We start from the raw sequence: 25,937 nt of genomic DNA, 5'->3' as shown, positions 1-25,937 counted from the left end.
GAGGGAAGCAGACCTCGAGAAGTCAAAAGACTGGGATAGAGAAACAGACACTTGAGACATATTACCTTTTATGTGTTGATTTTTTTTAATGAACATATTATAATTTTACAAAATAACTGGCTTTAGCAGTTTTATGATACAGTAGATCAGTTCCTTTCACCGTGTCCCCAATTACATCATTCCCAAGGGATATGAACTGATGTGCCCATTAGCAATATTACAGGGTTGAAGAAGAGGAAGAAAGGCCAACCAAGTTAAATCCCTGCCCTGATGATGAAGGGAAGAAAAGAATGTACTTGAGAAAGGTTCCCTCCTTGTTCTCTTGTTTCCATTTCTCTCTCTCTCTCTCTCTCTCTCTCTCTCTCTCTCTCTCTCTCTCTCTCTCTCTCTCTCTCTCTCTCTCTCTCTTTCCTTTACTATTTTGGTCAAAGGTAGCATCATGAAAAAATCTGACCAGCCCGCCCCCCCCAGACAACTGCTGTGTTAAGATTATCCAAACACACCATTATGAAGACTGGTTGAATAGATACCAAGCGATGTGGTTTTGGAACTAGTAAGTTCTTCAACTGCAAGTGAGGAGAGGGCAAGGACTGAGTACAAGTCAATGTCCTCTGGGAAATACATAACCAGTGAAATTTAGTTCCTGACTGGTCTCTGCTCATAGTAGATGACATTTGCATTTATGGACCATTCAATTGTAAGCTCCTTAGAAGCAGAGACAATCTTTTTTTCCCCTACGTTTGTATATTCAGACACAGTGCCTAGCATATAGCAATCATTTAATAAATGCTTAATGATTGATTGATTGATTGATAAGTTCCTGTGATATCAGAGACAAGATCTGGAGGAGGAAATTGTCATCTGATAGACTAGAGGTGATGGAGGACTGCTACTTGTTAGATCAGGTTCTGCTTGAACCAGGGGAGGATGGTATTCATTGCATTACTTTTCTGACAATATGAAATAGGTTCTACTGTTTTCCTGGAGAACCATATGGAGTCAAGGACATGAGCAACATAAAATAAAAGACATAAAAATAAAAAAATAAAAATACCCTGCTTACTACCAACTTTATGAAGAGGCTGGGCAGAGAAAAAAGTTCATATGAGTGATAGACTTCTCATTCTTGTTTAGGACTACAGCTATGCTTGGGCAGCCTTAATGGCTATCATGACTCTCTCTGACCTTATGCCTGATACTTTGGACAATGTTGGAAAGTCCAAAGACTTATCCAAGGAATTGGAATTTTTCAGCATCTTCCTAGCCCAATAAAAGCCATTTATCTCCCAGGGTCATTTGTAAAATGAATAATTCATTCTATTATTTTCCAAGAAAAGCTCACCAGTATATTTGAACTCCTTGTCTGTTTTTGAGTCAGAAATAAGTTTCCTTCATTTTCTGTGACCTCAGGTATGCAAAAGGATGCTTTATTAAAATTAGGGTATGGTTTTTTTTGTTTTTGTCTTTTACTTCTCCCCCCTCCATTACTTCCCCTCACTGCACCCCTGCTACATCTTCTAGAACAAAGGATCTTAATCCGAGGTTCATGAATTTTTTATCTATTTTGATATTTATTTTCCAAAATAATGGGCAGCCAAGTAGCACAGTGGATAGAATACTAGCTCTGGAATTAAGAAGACTCATCTACCTGATTTCAAACCTGACCTCAGATAGTTAATAACTGTGTGACCTTGGGTGAGTCATTGACCCTATTTTTCCTCAGTTGAGAAATACGTTGAGAAAGAAAATGGGGTCGTGACCACAACAATTATAATCTTATATATTTGATTTTATATATTTAAAAATTCTTCTGAAAAGGTTTCATAGGCTTCATCAGTCCATACAAAGAACTCCACATCACAAAGTTCCCCTGCTTTCTGAGAAAATGTATGCTTCCCTCTCTCTGCCTTTTCATTTTAGAATATGTGTTCTTGAGCAGGTCAAAGATGTTAACTTTTAAAATAGTGTTTAATATTACAGTTGTTAAACATTTAATTTTTGTATGATAAAATGAACAATGGATCTAGGAATCAGTGAGCCAAAGTGTGTATGTTGTGATCAGAGCATATAGGTAAATAAGAAGTATTTTCCTTGAGAAGAGCTAGAGAATCCCAGAGTTCATCTTTCTTCTTCCTACTCCTTCTTTTGTTTGTTCTTGCTCAATCACTTTCAATGAAAGATGAATGTTGCACAAGATGAACCTATACCCAGTTTGTATTTGCTTTTCCATAGTTAATGGTCCAGGGTGCTAAAGAGCAATTAATTTGTCTCTACCAGAGGCTTACTCAAGATACTAACACAAAACAAACATCTTTGAGAGTTTGAGGGTATAAGAAGGTAAGGCAGGGATTGATATATTTAAGTCTACTTTATGGTGGGTAGATAAATATGCTAACTTTCTTTAAAACCAAACTATTGAGTCCAAATGGCTAAGCCTGACTATGGGTCTCATATTGCTGAAATTCACCTATCTCCCCACAGAGTGTCACCCTAACACCATGTGTCTCTCCATTTAGCTGCATCTGTATCTATGGGTCACAGATTTTTCACGCTATGTTTGATTTGAATTTCCTTTGGACTCTCTGAACCATCTCTAACTGCCAAAAGTCACCCCCTGGGTATGCTTCCAGGCTTGGTTTAAGGACTGAGTCACCTTGACTCATTTCTTCCCCCATCTCTCTCTCACCACTACCCCCCCCCCCTACTCCCAGATGGGGCCTCCTTTAACCCTAAATTTGATAGATTTTTCTCTGAATTATTTTCAGGTTTTTTCCATCTTTATCTCTGTTTGAAATTCCACTCATTTTATCCATTGCAATTTCATATGCATATATATATATATAATATATATATATTTAAAGTAAAATCTTCTCTAGGTTAGAGGAGAGATCTTATGTGACAGAGGGCATGGCTGATAAGAAAAGAGTGAATTCCTGATGTTACACTATTGAACACTCAGAAGGTCTCTAGAAAATACTTGTTGCTAAGTGACTGAATGAAATTCATATTTGAGTTCTACACATTGGGTAATTTCCATCCTACCCTGTCAGCCTTGGGAGTGAAAAAAAACCCCTGGATAATGCCCAAGTCAACTGAATACTCTTAGAGGCAGAAGTAGGTGAGTGTTCTAACAAGAGATGTTGACTTTAGCATCTTGTTCCACAAACCACTGAAGTTGGAGACTTAAAAGAAAAACTTGAATATAGAGAGATCATGGCCTCAGACAGGGGAGCAATGAATACTGAGCTTTAAAAAATGGTACGATAGCATATGGAGGAAATCTATTTATCACAAAATTTCATGTCTAATTTTTTTCATATTAAGCTTCATGAGCCAGGCAGGATTTTTACATGTTCTGCAAGTCTTAATCATTTAGTTTATCTAATTGACCATCTTGCCAACCCATGATGGAGGCATTTAAATACAGAATAATTGCATTTGGAAAATATTAGTAAGCTTTTGACATCGAAGGCAAAGGACTTTAATCCTTTACCTACCCTAGAAAGAAGGAGCAAATATTACTCTATCCTAATCATATGAAATAACCATGAATTGAGAAAGTTGTCTCTACTAGCATTTCTTAATTTCCCAAAGGCCACATTTTCAATCTGGTCTCTGTCCTCATTCTTTTTTGTTTGTTTGTTTGCTTGTTTTTGTTTTTGCTTTTTTGTAAGGAAATGGGGTTAAGTGACTTGCCCAAGGTCACACAGCTAGGTAATTATTAAGTGTTTGAGTCTGGATTTGAACTCAGATCCTCCTGACTCCAGGGCCAGTACTCCATCCACAGCACCCCCAGCTGGCCCCATCCTCATTCTTATATTCCAATGTCTGTGTCTCATTAGGTTTTCTTAAATTTCATAATTAATATGATAGAATTTAATTCTTCTGGTTCACATATGTATCTAGAATAGGACCAAAGTCATCTAGCCACTAACCAAAGAGTTCTTGCAAGCTTGAATACCTTAATTTTCTTAGATGACTCAGTAGGGGCCAAAGGGATAGAGACTGAATTTTTGATTTCATTGGTCTAGGCAACTCAACAATCAGCAAGTCAGTAACCTTTCTTCAATTCCAGATTCTTAGAGAGTTGCCTAGAGTACTGAAAGAATAAGTAATCTGGCTAGTTCACAGAGTCAGTTTTTGTCAGTTAGGATTTCAACCCAAATCTTCCCGTCTCCAAGGTCACCTCTATATTCACCACACCATGTTGCCTCTAGATGGAGCACTACTGGGTACTTCAACCATTCAGGCAAAACCTACCCTGTTTGAATAGACTGGAAGGAAAAGGGAATGATCTGGGTCTCTTGGTCTCAACTTGGTACGGGTCACTAGTGGTGACACTAAGTTGTTTTTCACCCATTGTTTGTGTAGCTCAGGCCCTGCTTCCAGGAATTCATCCTATCAAAGGCTAAATAGGATTACAGTTATCACACAGTCTCTTACTCCCTGCCTTGATCCCATAAGCAAGGAAGGAAGGAAGGACTGATTAAAGGATCATTTCTGTACTTACCCCTAGACTCCCAATATTATGTAGGACACGTACATTACAGCAGCATGTGTGTGGCAAAGAGTATTTGTTTTACCTTAATAGACAGCAAAAAATATATCGTATATTTCATATATTTATGTAATTTATGTAGTTTTGCTTAAATACTTATAGAGTTCATGACTAAATTAATTACTGCTGAAGGAGTCTATGCAGTTGAAGAAAGGAAGCAGGACAGGGTTAGAGAAGACAGAGTCAGCTAGATGGCAGACCATTTATGATAAGAAGATACAAGGAGTCCCTGGCAACTTCTTGGTGATTTTGAGCTTGAGTTTATAAGTTGGGTGTGGGTGGGCTGGGATGGGGTGGGAGAGCAAGGGAGAAGAAGAAGAGGAGAGTGTCGGAGATGAGCATGAGAGTGGAGCATGGTACAGGGGGATCTTGGCCCATCAAGAGTAGCTATCCTGTCACTTGGATGAGGTTCTCTCCTTTTACAATGATGATATTGATAGTCATCAATAACACAAATGTCTTTTGACATGCTTGGCACTTTAGAGGCATTCTCTCACAGAGTACATAGTCTTCCTCTCCTCCCTGGTTTCTTATGGTCTCTCCAGGCATCTCCTCCTTCCATCAGTCTTGGTCTCCAGACTTTTCTTCAAACTTCCCTTCCTTCCTCACTCACCCCACCCCTCTTAGCCTCCTGGGCCAGCAGCAGGGTCTTTTTGCCCCATTTATTGATTCTCTTCTGCTTTGGGATCCCTGCAAGTGCACTCATCTTGCTCACAGTCAGCAGCAAATGGGATTACCTATAGGAGATAAAGAGAAAACTTTATCACCCTGGGGGTTAAGAGAATATTTGAAATTTTTTTTAAATCCCATATTGTTTATCTCAGGATCACTTTTACCCACAATTTCCCCAAACCTATCTTTATCACATTGTTACTGTCTTTTCTTATATATAAATTGAAATAACTAAAACAAGAATTTTCTGGTTTTAAAATTTTCTTGCTATGTACATCCTACTGTGAGGAAAAAGTAAAGGGGAAAAACAAAGAAAAATAAAGGAAAAAAGTATATTTCAATCTGCATTTAGGCTCCATCTTTTTTTCTGTGTAGATGGATAGCATTTTTCATTATAAATCCTTCAATATTGTCTTGGATCATTGTGTTACAGAGAATAGTTAAGTTTTTCACAGTTGATCATCATGCAGTATTGTATCATTGTATTCATTTCTGCTCATTTTGCTTTGCATCCATCTATGTAAGTCTTTCCAAGTTTTTTAAAAAATAATTTTTTTTCCAATTACATCATTTTTAACATGGGCAAATCACTTAATCCTGATTGTCTCACATCTCCAGTCATCCTGATTCATATCTGGTCATTGGACCCAGATGACTCTAGAGGACAAACTGTGGCTGGTGTCTTAGCACAGTCCCCTCTCACTCAAATCCAATTCATGTGCTTGTCATGGTGCCCCCCCCCCAACATCATGTTCTTCTTTAAAAAATGAAGGACATCATCATTTTGAGTTTTCTAGGTTTTTCTGGGAGTTTCTTTCATCATTTCTAGCTGGAAATTTTTAAGACTCTATATCTATTGTCCCATGAAGACCTTTGAGGTAAGCATTGCTTTTCCCCATTTTGATTTCACTGGTATAAGGAATTTTCAGTAATAAAACCCATTCCACTGATGAATATCCAGAAAGGTCCCTAGCTTCTAATTTTCTAACTAAGATTCTTAACCTGGAATCCCTGATTTCCAGGGGTCTGTGAAACTTGATAGGGAAATATAAAACAGTGCAACTTTATCTTCACCAACTTCTAACTGAAATTTAGTACTTTCTTCAAGTATTCAGTTATGAATGAAACAAATATTATTCTAAGAAGGATTTTATTAGATTGCTAAAAGGGTCCATAATACACTAAGTGGATAAGAATCCTTTAGAGAATCACTTAGGGTTTGCCAAGGGTCACACAACCAGAATATGCCAGATGTGACTTGAACCCAGAATGCAGACCAGCTCTTAATCTGCTATATCATGATGACATCAGTAGGCTACTCATTTTACAAATGAGTAGACAGTTTAAACAATTTGTTCAGTGTTTCATACATAAGTGGCAGAATTGATGTTAAAATACACCTTTTCTGACTTCTGATCTAGGGTGTCTGATATTTACTATATTGCCACAAGGTTACAAAGTATTTTAGAATACTAAACTTGTAGTTGGGAAAACTTGAGTTCAACTCTTACCTTAAGAACTTATAAATTGTGTGACCCTGGACAGAACTTCCCTAGTCTGTTTCTTCATCTGAAAAATGAAGTATTGTCACACCTACCTCACAGAGTTAGAGTATCATAAGTAGATAATATGTTTAAAACATTTTATAATCTGTACAAATGTTATATAATGTTTTATAATGCTGTACAAATGTTAGTTATCAGTGGTAGGAGGAATAATAGTAGTGATAGTAGTATTAAGTAGTGCCAACAGTGGCTGGCAGCAGTTGGGGAAGGAGTAGGGGCAATAGTAGTAGTAGTAGTAGTAGTAGTAGTGGTGGTGGTGGTGGTAGTAGTTGCAGTTGTAGTCACAGTATTAGTACAACAGAAGTCAAAGCATTGTTATAGTCTTATAGTTTTATAGAAAAATTGTGCCATTTTTGGCACCCAGATATCTTTCTCCCTCTCTGCTGTAAAGATTTACTGAAAAGTTCAGTGCTCTGGTGAAACTCTGGCTCTCCTCTACCATCTCTGAAATGACTAATTCCTTCTTTCTAGGTCTCCTCTCTTTCAGACATGACTCAGAACATATCTGTATCTCCATCTGACCTCCTTTTCCCCAACAACTATGCCCTCAGATTTTCCTTGCAGCCAACTTGTCTTCAGTGATGTTTTTTAGTCATGTTGAGTGGGGTGCATAGGTACTCTGGGAAATATGTGAAGATCACACAAAGATCTTGTGTTTGACTAACAAATTCAGGATGGCCAAATCCACAATCATGAGAACTCTCATCACAGTATGAACAAAATTATTTTCCAAGTGCACTGAGGAGAAGGACTGATTCAGGGATTTTGCTGTGTAGTGTTGCTTGAGTATTTCTCCTGGTTGAAAATCATATACTAGGGCAAAATAGACTAAATGGTACACCAGGAGGAGGAAGAAGGTCTCTTTCGATACTGGATTATGTCAAATGGTATCCATAGGCATTGAAATGAGATAGCAATAAAATCATGATCAGTAGGACCATGAGATGAGAACAAATGAGTGGTCAATAGCACTGATTCTGTGCGCTATGTCCTTCAGGGATCCAGAGATCACTCAGCAACACAGCATGGGGAGAAGGAGGGGTAGTCAAGTATACTCCTTGATCACTATCTTCTTCAGCCTCAATGTGGGGACCAATCTGAGTGGGTTTCAATCTTGTACTTGAGGCTTGTGGGACATGATAGATAATTGATCCTTCTGAATTTAGCTAGTTTGGGAGCTGGGATAACTCTTGAATGTTTTAGATGATAAACACTTATAGACTTTTTGAACTGAAAGGAATGTGGAAATTACAAGGTTTGATTCTGTGCGTGCAATTCATTTTGGGCCCATAGGCAAAGAATGAAGCAAGTTTTCCTTTGACCAGTTGCAAATCAACAAATTTTCCAAAAATCTTTCCTGTTCTCCTCCTTTTCAGTTCCACCACACAGACTCTACCTTCTCTTTAATCTCCAAATCCATGATCCGATAGGTGGGAAGAGTAGAATTCCCTCTACAATGGTCTGTTAGAGAGGTTGTTGTAACTTGTTTAGTTGATAGAATGACCTTACTCATTACTCTTTGAGCCCTAGTACTCTTAGCTCATTCAAATTAGTGATTCCCAAAGTGTGAACTAAGAAAGGTTCTGTGTGATCCAGTGATCTTGAATGAATAATTTATTTACATAATTTAATAAAATTTCAGAACTGTCTAAACAAATTAGCCTGTCTTCACAATTATTCTTTGGAGATTGGGGGAGACAGGGTTAGGAGAGAATAGATATGGTGGATGGCTATTATATTGGATTTTTTGTTTTTGGTGGTGGGACTAAGTAAGGATACAGAACCATCCTAAAAACCTCAATGGGACTGAAGAAGGATACAGAACCATCCTAAGAACCTTAAACTTGAATTCTCTAACTCTCAAGATTATCCCTTTCATCAAGGGTTCCTTCTTTCTCATGAATTTTCAAAAGAAAATTCATTTAAGGACACCTAAAACATCAGAAGTGGAAGGGAATTCAGAGGCTATCTAATTATCCCATCCATATCTGAACAGAATTCCCCATGATAGCATACTAACAAACAGACATTTAATCTTTAATTGAAGGGAAACCCAATAACTCCAAAGTGACCCATCTTGCTTTTGGATAATGCTTCTTTTACAAAGTTTTTTATTTGGGTCAAGTTGAAAACTCTATCTTTGTAACTTCTATCCAATTCATTGGACCCATAGTTTCTCCCTGAAGTTCAAGAAAACAAAGTTTAATACCTCATCCATATGGTGGAGCATTAAATACTTGAAGATGACTATTATGTTATGGTCTTTCCCTCTTATTCCCAACACCCAAGGCTTCTCCTCTCCAAATCGATTATTTCCAATTTCTATATGATCTTCATTTAGCATAGTTAAGGGAACCCTATATTGCAATTATTCTCCTTGGTATACTTCCCATGCTCTCTATAATGTGTAAGACCCAAAACAGAACAGAGTACTCTAGATATGTTCTGAGCAGAACAGGATATAGAATGGAAATATCACTTCTCTAGTTCCCAGAACCTATGCTTCTCTTAGTACTAAGATCATATTAGGCTTGCATGCATGTGTGTGTGTGTGTGTGTGTGTGTGTGTGTGTGTGTGTGTGTGTTACAAAGAAGGAATATTTGAGGAAAATAAATATGATGTCTGGAAATCAATTCCTGCCAAATACTCAGATTGGTTTAACTGATAGACCAGAGCAAGAGTAGCTCAGTGCTTTTACCAAGATTTTTGCTTATCACCTGGTACCCCCTGACCAAGCTCTGCCCACCTACCTTCTTGGAAGAGAGGGTTGAAGAACAGCAATCTCCACCATCATACTGACAGTAGGCTCGGTTGTTGATTGTATCACACCACCCATCAGCTTGAAAAGGCTGGAAGGAAAAATGACAAGTCAGCATCTATGTATGATCCCATTTATCACTGTTCTTATTTTATTCCCCCTAGGTCAAGCCTCGAACTATTACAGAAAAAACCAGAATCCTTAGAGAGAGTGAGGCTGACAATGTGTGACTCTGCCTCACTTAAATCCAATTCACACACCCAGCTGATTTCATTGGTTCTTTTCAAAAACAAAGGATAAACGGCAACAGGCACAGGAAAGAATACTGACCAAATTTTATATGAAATGTATCTGCTAATTGTAATGAACTATTTTAATGACTCTAATATCATTGCACCAAAGTCAGTGATACACAGGTCAGTAACTTTGGACCTTTTTGCCTTGGACCTAATCTATATATTTTTGTTAGTAGCTATAGCTTGGTTTGTCCACAGGGTCTCTAAGATGGCATAGGAATGAATGCGACTTTTCACTAGTTTTCCCAAGTAATAGCAAAGTCTCCTGCCAAGATTTGCTCAGCCGATCAAGAGACCAGAAGGAACTGGTAGGGGCTATACTGAAGTTCTGCCTTACTGTCAGTTAGGTTTAGTGGTTGGTTCATTGGTCACTTCTACTGCTTTCAGTCCAGTTAGAATGAGGGCATTCATCACTTTCCTTGGATTAGACAAAGGCTAGTTCTTAGAGATTAGGAGATTCCAGAGGTGCTATGTAAATACAAGAAGATGATGGTCTCAAAGCAACTTGTCATTGCATTTGGTGACCCCAGTCTGGGGCAGAGATGTTCACACATGTGCATCAGTCCTTTGCACACAGCAGTGAAACCACAGGGTAACAGGGGAGCAAGCCAAACAGTTTCCATTTGCTCCTGTTACTGCTGCAAGTTAGCAGGAACGAAAATGGGAATCAGGCCCAAGCCAAACCAGAGTTAATGGAGTGTTTCACCCCAAAAGGGAACATATGATAAGAACAGCAACAAGTGGTTAAACAATAACTCAGTGGCCCAATGCCTTGGATCTCAAGAGGAAAGGCCCTGGCAGGAAATGCAGTCCCACAGCATCTTGGAGGACTTACCAGCCAGCCCACCTACTCAATAACATTGGCTCCCCTCCATTCTGAGCTGCTGCATTACTGCAAAACCTCTAAAAACCTCTCAAGTTAATTGCTTAGGGCAGCGATTCTTAACCACTCTTGTGTCTTTGACCCCTTTGGCAGACTGGTGAAGCCTATGGATTTCTTAAAAATAATATTTTTAAATATGCAAAATAAAATACATAAGATAACAAAAGAAACTAAATCTATTGAAATATAGTTATAAAATATTTTAAGAATAAATGGAAATCAAGTTAAGAATTCATATTTAACATTCAATTTTGATCAATGTATAGCATGGAAACAATGTAAAGATGATCAGATTGCCTTCTGTGGGAGAAGGGGAGGGAGAAGGTAGGGGGAAAATTGTAAAATTCAAAACCTTGCAAAAAAATTATAGGTAGAAACTATTATTGTATATAACTGAAAAACAAATAAAATATTTATATCATGTTTACAGTTGTATAATCACTGATGTCTCCCAGGTTATAACTATTTCTGAATTTTATGGGCAAATCAATTCTCCTTCCTTGTTTATGCCTCAGTTTCTCCATTTTCCCAACTGAGATAATATTTCCCTTATAGAGCCTGCTAGTAAAAGAGAACCTACTAATATATTACTTTAATTTATTCTATATTATATGGTATGTGTTTTATATTACAGATGAGTAATTAGATTCATGACACTGTTTCTTTTTGAATTTGATACCACTGAAGGGAACACTGGGTGATGAAGCCCCCTCTACCAATGATGGAATTTTGACAGCCATTTTTCAGTTTTAAGTTTTAGGGAACTTTAATTCAAACCATCATTATTTAAGCAAATCACATGCTAAGAAATCCCGAAGTAGCTGACATCCTATGCAGGCTGCACGTCAATCTGCTGACCACTGAAATGCTGCTATCTCTGGGATGAAATATGACAGCCATCTACCAGCTGTTCAGTGATGTCAACTGAGAAGAGGAAGTCCTCTTTTCTAATCAAAGATGAATCTGGGATTAACACAAATAGCCTAGGATGTGAGTGTTTTGGATACTTGTCTCTATGGAATCTAGATTGGTAGGGAAATAGTATTTCTATTTTATATCCATGCAAATAAGGATGTATTAGACATAAGGCAATCTCAGATGCCTAGAAGAACACTTGTATAGAAGACAGTAGGCCAGGAAGAAGCAAAAAGAAAGGTTCAGAGATAGGTTTTCCTTTTCCAACATTGTAACTTGTCATTAATTTCTTGTAACTTGTCATATATTTCTTTTCCATGTGAATGACTATTTAAAAATAAAACATATACAACATATATAACAATACAACAGTACAAATATGCTTTCTCTCCATATGTGTATATTGTCTCCAATGTGGTTTTCTTACATCTGTAACAAGGAACTTGACAGTGAGGACTAATCAATATTACAATGAATCACCAAGGGAAGTTGTTGAATCTACTTCTCAGGAGGTCTTTAAGAGGAAGATGGATTCTCATCTGGGAATCATTAAGCATCATCCTCCTGGAAGAAAGAAGCATGGCTAGGTGACCTCCTATGTCCTTTCCAGCTTCATAATCCTATAGGACTAAAATGATTTACAGACTACTTCTGTGCCTCTGTGAGGTCTTCTAGGAAGGAAAAGGGATGGAAGAAGAGAGAAAAATGGGGAAATCACTGGAAAGACCAGGATTTAATCTTACTCTATACCTATTAGCATTAATTGCTCCTCCCCCCAACCTGCCAAAACCAACCACTCCACCCTAAACAAACAAAGTTGCCCATGGCAACATGTGTTGGGGAAACTTGACTGCTTGTATCCAAAGTTACAATGGAAAAAAAATAATAGGAGGGGGGAAATGACTAATTGATCCAAAATCTTGCAAGTCTCTGAAGCCTGGATGCAGTCTAGGGGCTTTTGTCTCAACAATTTAAAGGTATCAGACTCGGTATATTGGAAATAAATTTGTTGAAATTCTTTAGGCATTCTTCCTTGGAGCGAGTGTCTGTTGTCATTGTTGTGTCTGTTTCTAAAATGTTTTTCTTTCCTTGTTTTTAAGTGAAGGAGTATCACTTCACAAGTAGTAAAGGCTGCCTCGTGAGACTCGGAAGGTTAGCATGGCAAGCCATCAGAAGTCTGGGGTCAGGAGTGAATGATGGGATTTGCCTGAAACCAGATGGTGAGGAGCTAAGAAGTCCATGAACTGTATGACCCAGTCAGGGGGTGGTTGAGATGGGACTTAGCCAACAGCTTGGCCATATTTGGAAATACACTTAGTGGGACAAATGTTATTTAGAAACTGCTTGAAATTTGAGCCCAGTGCCCCCAGAACTGAATTGATTTAAGGGAGAGTATTTCCTTAGGTGTTAAGGAGAAATGTTTTACTTCTGTTCTTGTCATATCTTCTTGTAGTAAGATCTATTTGAGGCCGATTGATTAAAAGAAGACACCAACGACTTCTAGGTAATAGTAGGGAAGGAAACAAGTTGGACTGGGGGATGCAGGTATTGTGGAGAAGATTCTTCTCCACCCCTTTATAGATACCCCATAAACCTGTATCAGAGACGTAGCCAATCCAATTCTGTGAATTCACATGAGCTTTTTTTTTTTTTTTGGCGGGGGTTGGGGGGGTGTTTTGGGGAAGAGAGGGAAGTGTAAGACAGAACCTCAGGATAATAATGAAGCCTCTAGGATTTGCTTTTTTGCCCCTACGCTGAATGGTCTCGAACTTCTTTTTTTGCCTTTAGGATTCCTATGGTTTTTTTTTTGTTTGTTTTTGTTTTTTAAATCATCGTATTTTGTTCCTTCCCTCATTGACAGGCTGTGGGCTACGACTTTTTGTTGTTGTCAGTATGACTGTGTGTAGAGCAGCTTCCCCACCCTTCCAATTTATTGCTTGTATTAGGCTGTGGGTGGGAAATGAGATAAAAGCATTTCTCAGAAATAAGTCTAAAAAAGGAGTAGATAGAGGCCCGAGTGAGGACCTGGGAGGAGCTCTCCTAGGAGAAAAGTCCATGAGCCATAGTGTATGACATCTGTTTTGGCTGCTCAAAGGACTGTTTTTCTCCCCCTCTCTTTGACCTTCTGGTTCCAAGTTGTGCTTTTGCAGTTAAGGTTGCTAAATAAGTGGCCTCCTGCTAAGTGAGTGATTTTTGTGGTAGCCATACAGGTACATAGAATAATGGAATATAAGATAGCAAGACAGTGGTCTATATTCCTAGTGTCCAGGGGCAGGAAAACCTTCTCTGGCTATAGGATCCCATGGGTCACATGACAAAAGTGCTCTTTCAAGAGGATCTGCTGAAATGGCAAAGTGTTGATGGGTCTTGATGATGGGCACACTTGTATGGTTGCAAAGTAGCCCAGGGCAGTCTATCATCTATCTGGATACTCTCCTCAGCATTCCAGAGAAGAGTGATAGAAAGTCACATGTCTGAAGGAAAAGAGATATACAAGTTTTCTCTAGGTCGACAAAGGGGAGAGTGATCATTTTTTTATGGGTATAGAAATGAGTAGCTGCGGCCTGGCCTATCTTACAATGAAGCCCCCTTTGGGGACTGAATCTATGATAATAGGATCAATAAATGAATTGTTGAAAATGTCTCATTTCTTATCAACTTCAAATGGATTTTCTGTTAAGTACCAAAGCTTATGAGTTCCATGATGCTTTGAGAAAGAGAGAGACAGAGATAGAGACAGAGACAGAGGAGAGAGACAGTTAGACAGAGAAGATAAAGAAAGGAGAGAGAGAGAGAGAGAGAGAGAGAGAGACAGAGACAGAGACAGAGACAGAGACAGAGACAGAACATATAAAGAAAGGAGAGAGAAAAGAAAGACAGAGAGAGAGAGAGAGACAGAGACACAGAGACAGATTAAAAACAGAGAGGGGAGAAGGGAGGGAGAGAAGGCCAAACATCAAACTGGAAATTCCTGGACTTTTCACTGGATTTGTGTGAATGTATCCCATCCTCTCCTTCCTCTGCAACAAACATTCATTCTTTCCCCCTTTGTTATGTCTTCCTCTCTGATGTTTTGTGGGGGTAGTCACTGATTCATAGTAGGTAATTTCTACACTATGACTAATTATCTCCAGGTAAAGCACATTATAGGACTTTGCTTCTCTGCTTATGAAGTGTTGGAGGCCCAGAGAAGGTGCTAATCTAATCACAAACTTGATTCATGACAAATGGCTTATTACTGTTTTCTTCTGCCTTCCCTAAGTCACCTCCCAACAAAAGCTCACAGTTGGTCAGTCCTTTGGATGACTAATCACGGTCACATCTGTTTCTTTGTATTGTTTAGGCTGCATCTGTCTGGCCAAATAGAAGGTTTTGTTTTGTTTTTTTTTTCCCCCAAGGCAGTTGTGGTGCAGGCACCTAATGAAGTTTTTGTAACAGCTGGAAAAAAAATGTGTAAAAATAAAAATACATATAGATTTACATATATACATACATATATATACATATTCATCTGTCCACCTTATGAAGTACATGTGAATATGGACCTTATGTATGCTACTCAAGACTCTGCTTCCCTGCTCAATGATCTTTGACCTACTTATGATTTTCCTTACCCCATGTGTTGGAAGAATTCTCTAGCTTTTATCATTCTCCCTGTATGAGCCCTCTGGTGACCCTCTTTGGAATGCAAAATCCAGACTCCCTTCAACTTAAAACTGGAAAGGAAATTTCGGGGTTATCTAGCCCAATCTCTCCATGAGTTGTCCAGCATTCCTTGGTGACTGAGTTCTTGCTTCCTTCATGCTCTCATTAAATATGAGATGAGGAGTTTAGACAACAGCCCAACCCCCCCTCATTTATAGATGAGGAAGCTGAGACCCACAAAACTGAAATGAACTTGCTCAGATCACAGAGGTCATTCCTGGCTGAAGGAGGATTCGAACCCAGATCTTTTGCCTAGTACTCCACAATACACTACTGCTATCAAGTGACATAATTACCACACTTAATTTAAATGGCTGAATGGACGTTCCTTTGGCATGCATCCAACAAAGGTTAAAGCTCTGATACCCAAATACTGAAACCAATCAAATGATGAAGGGTGAGCACAACTGAATTGTAAAGGGATACAAAGTCATCCCCTTCCTTGTGGTTTTTTACTAATACTTCGGAAACTGATGAAAGACCGAATTTGAAAAAGCCACTGAAGTATGAAGTTTGACCCCTCAATTGCCCCTTGAGGTTTAAGCTTGCAGAAGGAGGTAACCTTGGAACCGGGACGTTGAGGCCCCAGCCACAGCTGTGCGTGTGTGAAAGAGGAAAACAGCTGTTTTTAAGCAGAGGGAGCCTGAAGCCAGGTGGCTGACTTGGTTCTGTATCTCATTTCCATCATCAGAGGGAAAATGAGAAAGAGAATCAGCCTACTCCTCCGTGCCTGGACCTGGGAGCTCAGAGGAATGTGTATACATGGGGATAGCCTGCCCTGACTTGGTTGGCTTCTCCACGAGATGTTGTGGGTTTGGGGAAAATCCTCCTAGAGATGGTATGAGTTTAAGTGACCACACACATCCTTTGTTGAACTGGATGCTTCCACTACCAGTGGTTAAGAGACATCCCCTGCAAAGTTGGAGGTAGGAGCCGAGATGTTCCACTATGTGAGTGGAAAACTACAACCTTCATGCCTCTTAACCCCTCTTTTTTATCCTTAATCCATCCCTCAGTGCTAATAAAAAGCATTTTTGAGCCTTTCCTAATGCATCAAGCTACATCATTGTTCGAGAGTGGATACGGTGCTCTGAGTATTTTCTGCTTTAGTCAAAGCATTTGTTCTATTAGACTTAAATCCAAAGCCTATCCTTCAGAGCTCCACTACTGGTTAGAAATGAATGTGATCTTTGAAGCTGAAATATAAAAACTAGTGGTTATTATTAGGTCTCTCAACAGTCTCAAATTGCTACCAGATCCTCAGGTCCATCTTCTTGATACTAGAGGTGGTTATATAATAATAATAACGAAGCACCCCAACCTTGGAAGGACCAAAATGACTGATAATCTAAAGGGTAAAGGGAAACTATAGCTTGGGGAGGAGTGGGGGTGGTGGTGGAAGTAGAATTAATTGCTGTATTATCAGTGACGACCTGTATATGAATTTGGACCAAGCTTGAATTGTGACTGGAAAGAGAGTCAGGAAGGATCTGAAGTCAAAAGACCCGAGTTTGAATCTTATCTGTTCTGGTTTCGACACATTACTAAATCTCTATGAGTATCAGGATAATAATGGTATTAAGCATTTATAATGCAAATCACTTACATGTATTATTGTAGTTGACAATCACAACTCTGTGAGATAGGTTCTATCATTATCCCCATCTTCCAGAAGAGTAAAACGAGTCTAAGATAGCTAAAGGGATTTATGGGATGATAGAAGAGTCATCCTACTTCTTTAGGGTACAACCTATAATCCTGAGGGTGAAATGCAGGCTAATAAATGTACAGGATTCAAACTCAAGTCCCCCTCACTCCAATATCACCACTACACAATATTATACTAAAGTGATATAAATGTACCCTCTCTCAAATTAGGGATGGATTAGATGACTTCTAAGGCCATTTGTAACTTTATGATCCTTTGGTCTCAGATTCTATGAAAAGAAAGTGGATCCAAGGTAGAGTTTGAACACTTTAGTGATATCTCCAAGGTATTAAAAGAACCAAAGGAAGATGTTTAGCACAATGGATAAAAACCGCAAGGAAGAATAATGAACAGGAATTAAGAATCTTCTAGTTCCATCAGTGGTATGTCTAACATTGAATCCAAAAGGCCAGTACACTTTTTGGAACATCAATGAATAAACCCCAGAATAGGAGATCTTTAGATTGGGAGGAGAGTGGTATAGACAGGGAAGGTGGCAGTGGCATGGGATTGGAGCGGGGAGAAAATGGTTAAAGAGAGAGATAGGCAGGGCACTTCAAGCAGCTTTAAGTGAGTTTTTTTTTTAGGTTTTTTTGCAAGGCAAACGGGGTTAAGTGGCTTGCCCAAGGTGACACAGCTAGGTAATGATTAAGTGTCTGAGACTAGATTTGAACCCAGGTACTCCTGACTCCAGGGCCGGTGCTTTATCCACTGGGCCACCTAGTCACCCCCTTTTAAGTGCGTTTTACATAGAATAGGCCCTCCTCTTGATCTCTGCCCCCACCACAACTAGCATTGCCAGCACTTCATGGAAGCACATGCATTGGGGAGCTAGTCTTCCCATCTTAAACCAAATCCCAGAATCTCTCTCCTAACACCATGAGCTAATTATTGGTCCATTGAAGGCCTGGAGGCATTGAGGAATATTAGGAAGCAGCACCAATTGGACCTTCAGAAGAAAATACTGCTTCCATTTCCAAGACCACCATCACAGAAGATCCGAGCTTCATAAATTTAGAACTGAAAAGGACATGAGAAGTCATCTTTTCCAATCCCCTCATTTGATAGATCAGTAAACTAAAAGCCAGGAAGTTTTTGCTCAAGGTCACACAGATACTAAGTTTCAGAAATGGAATTTGATTATATGTCTTCTGATAAGAAGAGAAATAGAGAACAAAGTAAAACAATTAAGTTCTGTAACATTGGAACTCAACTTTAAGGATACCCAAGACTGCCCAGGCCACTTAGGTTTTTTATACTGGAAGGGTATGATACTTTCCTCTTGTTTCCTTTCAAGGATATTTAAATTTATCTAGGAAGAAGTGAAGTAGAGGGAGGAGAAGAAAAGACCCAATTTCTTCTATTCTCCCAACTTTTTATAGTAGAGACTAGTCCCAAGGTAAAAATGATCAAGGTCCTTTTCTACCCAAGATAAATGATCAGTTTAGGTTTCAAAAGCCCACAGTGTGATTTACCATCAAGACATGGCCTTTTAAACACTGTAGATACTGGAACACAAATGGATGGGTGTTGGGAGATGATATTTTAAACAGAGAATCAAATGGAGCCTTTCTTTTACCAGTATAACTTTCAGTAGTGTTCCTTTCCATCTGCCTGAGTCCTTCATCAGCCATTATAGGTACTCACTTGTATCTTGTCCTCTGCCCCCCATGCTCCACTTCTGTTCCTTAGTGGTAGTAATAATCTAATACATTCTCCCCATTCTTTAGAGTTCAAGGACAAGGTGATGAACCATGAACATTGATTTTATGCCATGTCCAGCCAGGGCAACATAAACCTAATGCCAAAATTGACAGCTGTTTATAACATCTCATTGGAATGTAAAAACTCTCCACAATGCTTTGAGGTGAAGCAGGAATACTTTAATGCCATCTCAAAGATAGTAAGAGATTCACTTTTTAACTATTTCTTTGCAATGAAGTATAAAATGCTGGTGAAGACAAGAAGGAAAATAAACAGGATACATAGGACAGTTTCAGAGGCAGAAAAGGAAAGACAAGTGATGAAAGTATTCATTTTAGTGGAGGATGCTCCATAAGAAAATGACAAGCATATCTGTCTGTTGGAAAGAGCAATGACTTAATGCATCTGGACACATGGCCCTAAGTATTGTGCTATGAAGAAGGGGGTTGTAGTATAGTGAAAAGAGGTCTGAATTGGACATTGGAAGATCTGACTCTATTATTTACTATTTCTGTGTGACTTTGGCTAAGACATTTATTCATCCTGGATTCCAGTCTCTACATCTGCAAAATGAAAGCAGCACCAATTGGACCTTCAGAAGAATATTGGATGAACTAAATGATTCCCTGTAGTTCTGAATTACATACCAGTACAATAATGTCCCTTTCTGGAGGTAGTGTGAGCCTCATTTTAAAGTCTTAGGCCCCCTAACTATGTTGACTATTTGGGACATTTCAGGGACTTTTTATTTTTATTTATGTCTCTATATAAATGCATACACATATGATTCTTCCCATATATTTATAGACATGTACACATATGATTCTTCATTTTCTTTTCTCCCACAAATCCCCAAAACACAAAGAAAACTTCTGACATCATGAGGGGGGTGCCTGCTTGCCTACATGACAATGGTCAAACTAACTTCAGGCTAACCACAGATTTGGAACTGTCAATGACTTTAGAACCCCTCTAGTCCAATCCTTCATTTTATAGAGAAGCAAAATGAGGTCTAGAGGTTATGTAATTTGCTCAGTGTCACAAAGGGAGCATCAGGTATATGAAGGTAGAAATAATATTACTCTTCCTATTCCTAAGATGTCTTTCCCAGTCATTGTGAACAATGACACAAGAGGAATATGGGTGGATTGGTGAATGGCCTCTCCATTGCCAAAGTTAATGGGTTTTTTTTTCAATCCTCACCCTTCTTTCCCTCTTTTTAGCTATTGACATTATCAATCATCTTTTTCTCCTGGTTATTTTCTTCCCTCTAGGTTTGAGTGGCATTATTCTATCCTGGCCCTCTTTGTCTGGCCTTTCTTTGTACCCCAACATGTAGCCAAAAGCCAGGCTTTAAGGCCTTAAGAAACACCTGTTCAATGACATATCAAATCTATGATGTATGAGTTTTTAAAAAATATTAATTCATAAGAAATGATGAAAGGTTTAGTGAGAAATCTGGGAAGCCTTGAAGAACCTCATAAAGAGTAATTGAGCAGAACTAGACCAATTTATGTGATAACTACAACATTATAAACTCTAATTACTACAGTGTCCAACTACTATTTTATTTGACTTTGCTTTTTTGCTATAAATTATTTGCTTTATTTTTTTTTAAGTGAGAGGGAAGGGGGTTTGAGTGGTAATGGGATACTAGCAATAGTAATGTTAGGAAAAAAGAAAAGAATCAAAAGATCATTGAAACATTTTGGAAAATGTACAAAAAAGATTAGAGGAAGACAACAAGCAGCTCAACTTTAAAAGGAATATGTTGACTCTAATATATTCTTCTTAAAATGTATGCTATATGTAATTGAGAATCATGTTTCATGTACATTTCTCTCTATTTTCTCTGTTGTATATATGGGAATGTTCATATTTATTGATGTTTGCAAGCTTCAGAATAAAAATATTTTTTAAAGTGATTAAGTCTTGGATTTAAGGAAGTTGGATGTTTAAAAGCCCCAGAGCATGAATGCAGATTTCTAAGAAACTTTAGAGGTCATAAAGTCCAATTTCTATTATGTCACAGAGGTTCAGGTAGGCAAAGTAACGTGTCCCCAGTTAATACATGTTGTAAGAAGAGCTAGACTTTGGTTTCTTTGAGTTCGATTACAAGTTGCTGCCTAACAGGGTAGTAATTGCCTGGAGTGAGATTGAGGTGGGGGAGGGGAGAGGGCAATCATCAAAATAGTGGAGCAATTTGGGGTATCTTAGCATCGGATAAATTCTAAACTATCACACACACCTTCCCCCAACACAGCAACAGAAGAAAACAGGAAGAAGAAGAGACTCACTGTGGCTTTTGTTTCAGCCAAAAATAACCTTTCAACAGCCTCTTTCATTTTGTTCCTAATAAAGACTCATGGCAACCCATGGATTCTCCCACTCATCCGCACATCCCCATGCAGCTGATGTTCTAACATTTAGCATAGGAACTCAAGCAGAAAATGTCAGTAGCTCACCCTTATTAACCTGTCCAGGAACAAAGATAAAGTACATCTGCCCAGATTTTGCTGATAAAATGAACACTGGCAAGACTCATCGGTGGCTAGTCAAGTTGGCTAGGTGTGCAGCAGTTGGAATATCAATATCTAAATTCCATCCCTTAGTTCTCATTTAAGAGTTGTATGTTCACATTAAGGTTTGGTACATAAAGTGCTTTGTATTGAGATTTTGGAAGATGAGTTCAAATCCTGCCTCTGACATTTACTAGCTATGTCCGCATAGACAAATTCCATTACTCCTTCTCCCTACTCTGTCCCTCTGAAACGTTGGGCAATTCTCTAAGATTATAAATTTAAAATGCGTTGTAATCAGAATAGATGGAAGGGGTTCCTACATTGGGGTGATCCCACAGCACCAAAAATCACATGTCCTGGGCAAACTGACATTCAAAAACCAAATCCTTAACTTGTAAAGGGCTAATGAGAAAAAATCTTACCAGAAGACTGAACAACCAAGAGGAAATAAAACCCTAAAGACTCATATACAGAAGTCCTGCCTCTTTGCAATTAGTGAGCACATTATAGGAGAAAGGGTTCCCCTCTTATACAAATCCAGTCTTCCTTTCCTCAGTCACTTCCCAAACAGTATCCATACTGAGAAATCTGGAAAGAGTGTCATAGTTGATTAATCTTTTGTCCTTCATTCTTGAAGAGGACCATGGCATCAGGGAGGTGATGCCATGACAAGCACCTGAACTAGAGTTGAGTAATGAGGAACTGCACTAAGTCACCAGCCTCACTTTCTCCTCTAGAACCATCTGGGTCCAGTGGCCAGATATGAACTAGGATGACTAGAGATGGTCCCAGATGTGAGGCAATCAGGGTTAAGGGACTTGCCCAAGTTCACACAGCTAGCAAGTGTTAAGTATCTGAGATCACATTTGAACTCAGGTTCCTAGGACTCCAGGGTTGGTACTCTATCCACTGCATCACAATAGCTGGTTAATCATGATAAAGATAGAAATAACAGCAACCACTGATACTTGTACAACATTTTAATCACTTTATATTCTTAATCTCATCATTTTTTTTAGGTTTTTTTCCTTTTTTTTTTTTTTGCAAGGCAACGGGGCCCAAGGCCATGCAGCTAGGTAATTATTAAGTGTCTGAGGTCGGATTTGAGCTCAGTTACTCCTGACTCCAGGGCTAGTGCTCTATCCACTGTGCCACCTAGCCACCCCTCTCATTATCATTTTTACAGGACCTGTGTGCCAGTCACTTGCTAAGGGATTCACAATTATTACATGATTTGATCCTCACAAATGTGAGCAGTAAGTGTTACGAAACTGAGTCAAACTATGGTTAAGTGACTTTCCCAGGGTCTGACATGAAAATGCAACTCAGTTCTTCTAGAACCCAGACCCAGTTCTCCACTGTATAATCTTAACTGCACTAAAACAAACCAGTCAAACAAAAAATGGGCCAGATATGCATCAGAATGATGCTTGGCCTTGATAGAGCATGGAGTATGGAAATTACATTTGTCTTCAATTCAGAGGAATTATGAGGCACTGTGGCCCATATATGCATATCCTCTGAGAGGTTGCTTACAGTTTGCATGAAAAAACTTGTGAAGTAAATCCTATAGATATAATTTTCTTTATTTGACAAATGAAGAAACTGAGCCTCTCAGAGATTAAATGACTTGACCAGGGTCACTCAGATATAAGTGTCAGGAATCAGGATTAGAACATGGGTCATTCCAACCCTAAGTCTGGTATTCATCCCCTACCCACAAAGTCCTTATCATGGCTGAACTATACTTGACTGGGGGGAAAATGCTTCTTAAAATTCTTAAAAACACTAAATAAATCATTTTGACCTATGATCCAATGATTTTCAACAATTTGGGAGTCATAAAAACCAACTGTTTGATTTCATGATAGCACCTCTCTGTCCTAAAAATACCATATGGCAGTAGTTTTCATCATGCTGTCTGGAGATCATCAGAAGTCCCCCCAAGGCTCTCTCAGTTGTCTGTGAGCTACACTTTTGTAACACTGATGTCTGTGATGTGAAAATGATTAGATTTTTGTTTCTGACATGAATTAATAATTTACATACGATAATACCTCATTAGTGTCATTCAAGGCAATTAATTCTGGTGATGGTTTTTTTTTTCATGGTGGCAAGTGTGGGAACTGGCCTGGAGGGTTTTTCTAGAATACAGATGATATGATATACATATATATATATATATATATATATATATGTAGGCATGCATATGTATGTATATGTGAATATTCATATGAATCCTTTAAAAATTTTTACTGGAACTCCCAATGAGGAAACTCCTTCTACCCACACACCCACTCTGAACCTTATAAGTGGGTTTCTTGGGGGCATTAAGAAGTTAATGACTTCCAGGGGCAGCTAGGTTGCTCAGTGGATAGAGCACTGGCCTTGGAGTCAGAAGTACCTGAGCTCAAATTGGGCCTCAGATGCATAATAATTACCTAGCTGTGTGGCCTTGGGCAAGCCACTTAACCCCATTGCCTTGCAAAAACTAAAACAACAAAAAAAAAAGTTAATGACTTTCCCTGGGTCAAATAGTCAGTATATGTCAGAGACATGATTTGAAATCAGATCTCCCTGATTCTGAACCCAAAGCTCTATTCACTTTGCCATGCTGTCTCTTATGTTGTTTGTCCTTTCTTAAAGAGAACAATGACATCAGAGATGTGATGCCATGACATTTATATGATTTGGATTTAAGTGGGGGAGAGCTGTGCAAAGTCACTAACCTCAATTTCTTCTCCAAAACCATTTGAATCCAGTGGCCAGATATGCATCAGGAAGACTGGAGATGGCCTAGTAGAGCATACTCCATTTGAGAATTACCATTGGTCTTTGTCTTCAAATTAGAGGAAATAAGAAATGCTGTGGCCCACACATTGGGCATATCCTCTTATGGTTTGCATAAAGGTTTTTTTTTTCAACCTACACCCATTCTTCGCTCCTCAGGCAATCTGAGAATCTTCTACTCTGAGGGGCTTATTATATTCCAAGCAATGATTCCAAGCTCAGTGTAGTCTGCTGACTAACATAGCACACTGCAACAATTTTTTCTAGTTAGGACTCTAGTTATAATTCTATATCTGAGTTAATTTTACATTTTTCTTTTGAAAATTTCTTTCTACCCCTTAAGAAAAGTACATACATTTTAGTGTATTCTAAACAGTGGTGATAAATTGTTGTTCCTTCAGTCCCCTGTTGAGGTCTCCCAGCCAGAATGATGAACTTCCTAACTCCAACAAACATTCAACAAGAGGACAATGGGCATTTATTGAAAACCCTTTGTTGTTGTTCAATCATTTCAGTCATGTCCCACTCTTTGCAACTCCTTGGAAAAGATATAGTTTTGTCATTTTCTTTTCCAGATCATTTGACAGATGAGGAAACTGAGGCAAAAATGGTTAAGTGACATGTCCAGGATCTCCAGCTAGGAAATGTCTGAGGTCAGAACACAAAGATTAATCTTTCTAACTCCAGGAACAGCACTCTTCATTTGCCACCTAGCCCTTAACTTGTCTTGAAGCATAGATATCTGGTTACCAATGAACACTAGAATTGGGATTTGGGATTAAAGTGTCGTCTCATCCATCTCTATCCTAACAGATTACTGGTGAGATGTGAGCTAGCTGATAATGAAAATATGTGACCTTGGGACTATAGACTATATAATTATTAAGGAAAGGTATTATTTAGTCTACTTATCTCCTATATCTGGCATATCGGAATAAAGACATTCATATTTAATTGAATCATACTCCTCTACTTTCCATAGCTGGGGTACTAAACTAAAGAGTGACCAGATGCTTCCACACAATTCTTGGAGGAAAAAAGATCACTTGAAGTAACTGAGGAAAATAAGCAAAAGACTAGAAAAGAGAAGATGTGGGGGGAGGTGGGTCAGATAGGTCAGACAGGTCAGACTGGATAGATGTTTGAATGAACTTGGATGAATGTCACTTGGAAGAGATGTGAAGCCTGTTTACTTTTGCTCCAGAAGGCAGAATTAGGAACAATAGAGTCTAATAGAATGTGAGTGCTCTCAGAAAAGAGACTGTGCCATTTTTGAAACTTTGTATCCCTAGCACCAACAACAGTGCCTTGCAAATTTTGTTTTTCGGTCATTTCAAATCTTTGTGACTTTGGCAAAGATTCTAGAGTGGTTGGCCATTTCATTCTCCAGCTCATTTTTGCAGATGAGGAAATTGAGGCAAAAAGATTTAAGCAGCTTTCCTAGGGTCACACAGCTAGTAACAGTCTCAGGCAAGATTTGAACTCAGATCTTTTGACTCCAGACCCAGAGCACTATTCACTGAGTCACCTAACTGCCTTGCAAATAGGAAGCTCCTAATAAGTATTTGTTAAATTTGAAGTTGCAGAAAGGTTGAATTTTTGAACTGAAAATTTCCCTAACAATTAGCACTAAAACTACGTTGCTTGAAAAGGCAGTGACTTCTCCAATGCTGAGGATGTTAAATGGATGCTGTATGAACACTCTGGGGTGAGCTTGTAGAAATCACTCCTGCCTAGGTCTGTTATGGACTAGACGGCCTCCAATGATCTTTCAATTCTGATATGCTGCGATCCTGAGATCTATGATGAATTGATGTTGGGTCCTCCAGTACAAAGCAACATCTCCACTGAGACAAAGAA

The 25,937-nt window shown here is 38.7% G+C and overlaps 1 protein-coding gene across 2 annotated transcripts in view; it reads right to left on the bottom strand.

The window, feature by feature from the left end:
- Positions 1 to 2,696: 2,696 nt before the first annotated feature.
- The window catches only part of PAPPA2 (pappalysin 2), a 372,249-nt gene continuing 349,008 nt past the window's right edge, over positions 2,697 to 25,937 (bottom strand). For both annotated transcript variants that reach the window (XM_074222103.1, XM_074222104.1), the window contains 2 exons: positions 9,547 to 9,645; positions 2,697 to 5,295 (listed from right to left, as the gene is read on the bottom strand). In XM_074222103.1, coding sequence (XP_074078204.1) covers positions 5,221 to 5,295; positions 9,547 to 9,645 — 174 coding nt within the window. In that variant the 3' untranslated portion in view covers positions 2,697 to 5,220. The remainder of the gene's footprint in view (positions 5,296 to 9,546; positions 9,646 to 25,937) is intronic.

This window comes from Macrotis lagotis, chromosome 2, assembly GCF_037893015.1.
Source record: "Macrotis lagotis isolate mMagLag1 chromosome 2, bilby.v1.9.chrom.fasta, whole genome shotgun sequence".
In the NCBI taxonomy this organism is placed as follows: domain Eukaryota; kingdom Metazoa; phylum Chordata; class Mammalia; order Peramelemorphia; family Peramelidae; genus Macrotis; species Macrotis lagotis.
The sequence above is the reverse complement of the archived record's forward strand: the minus strand, read 5'-3'. Positions and strand labels throughout refer to the sequence as shown.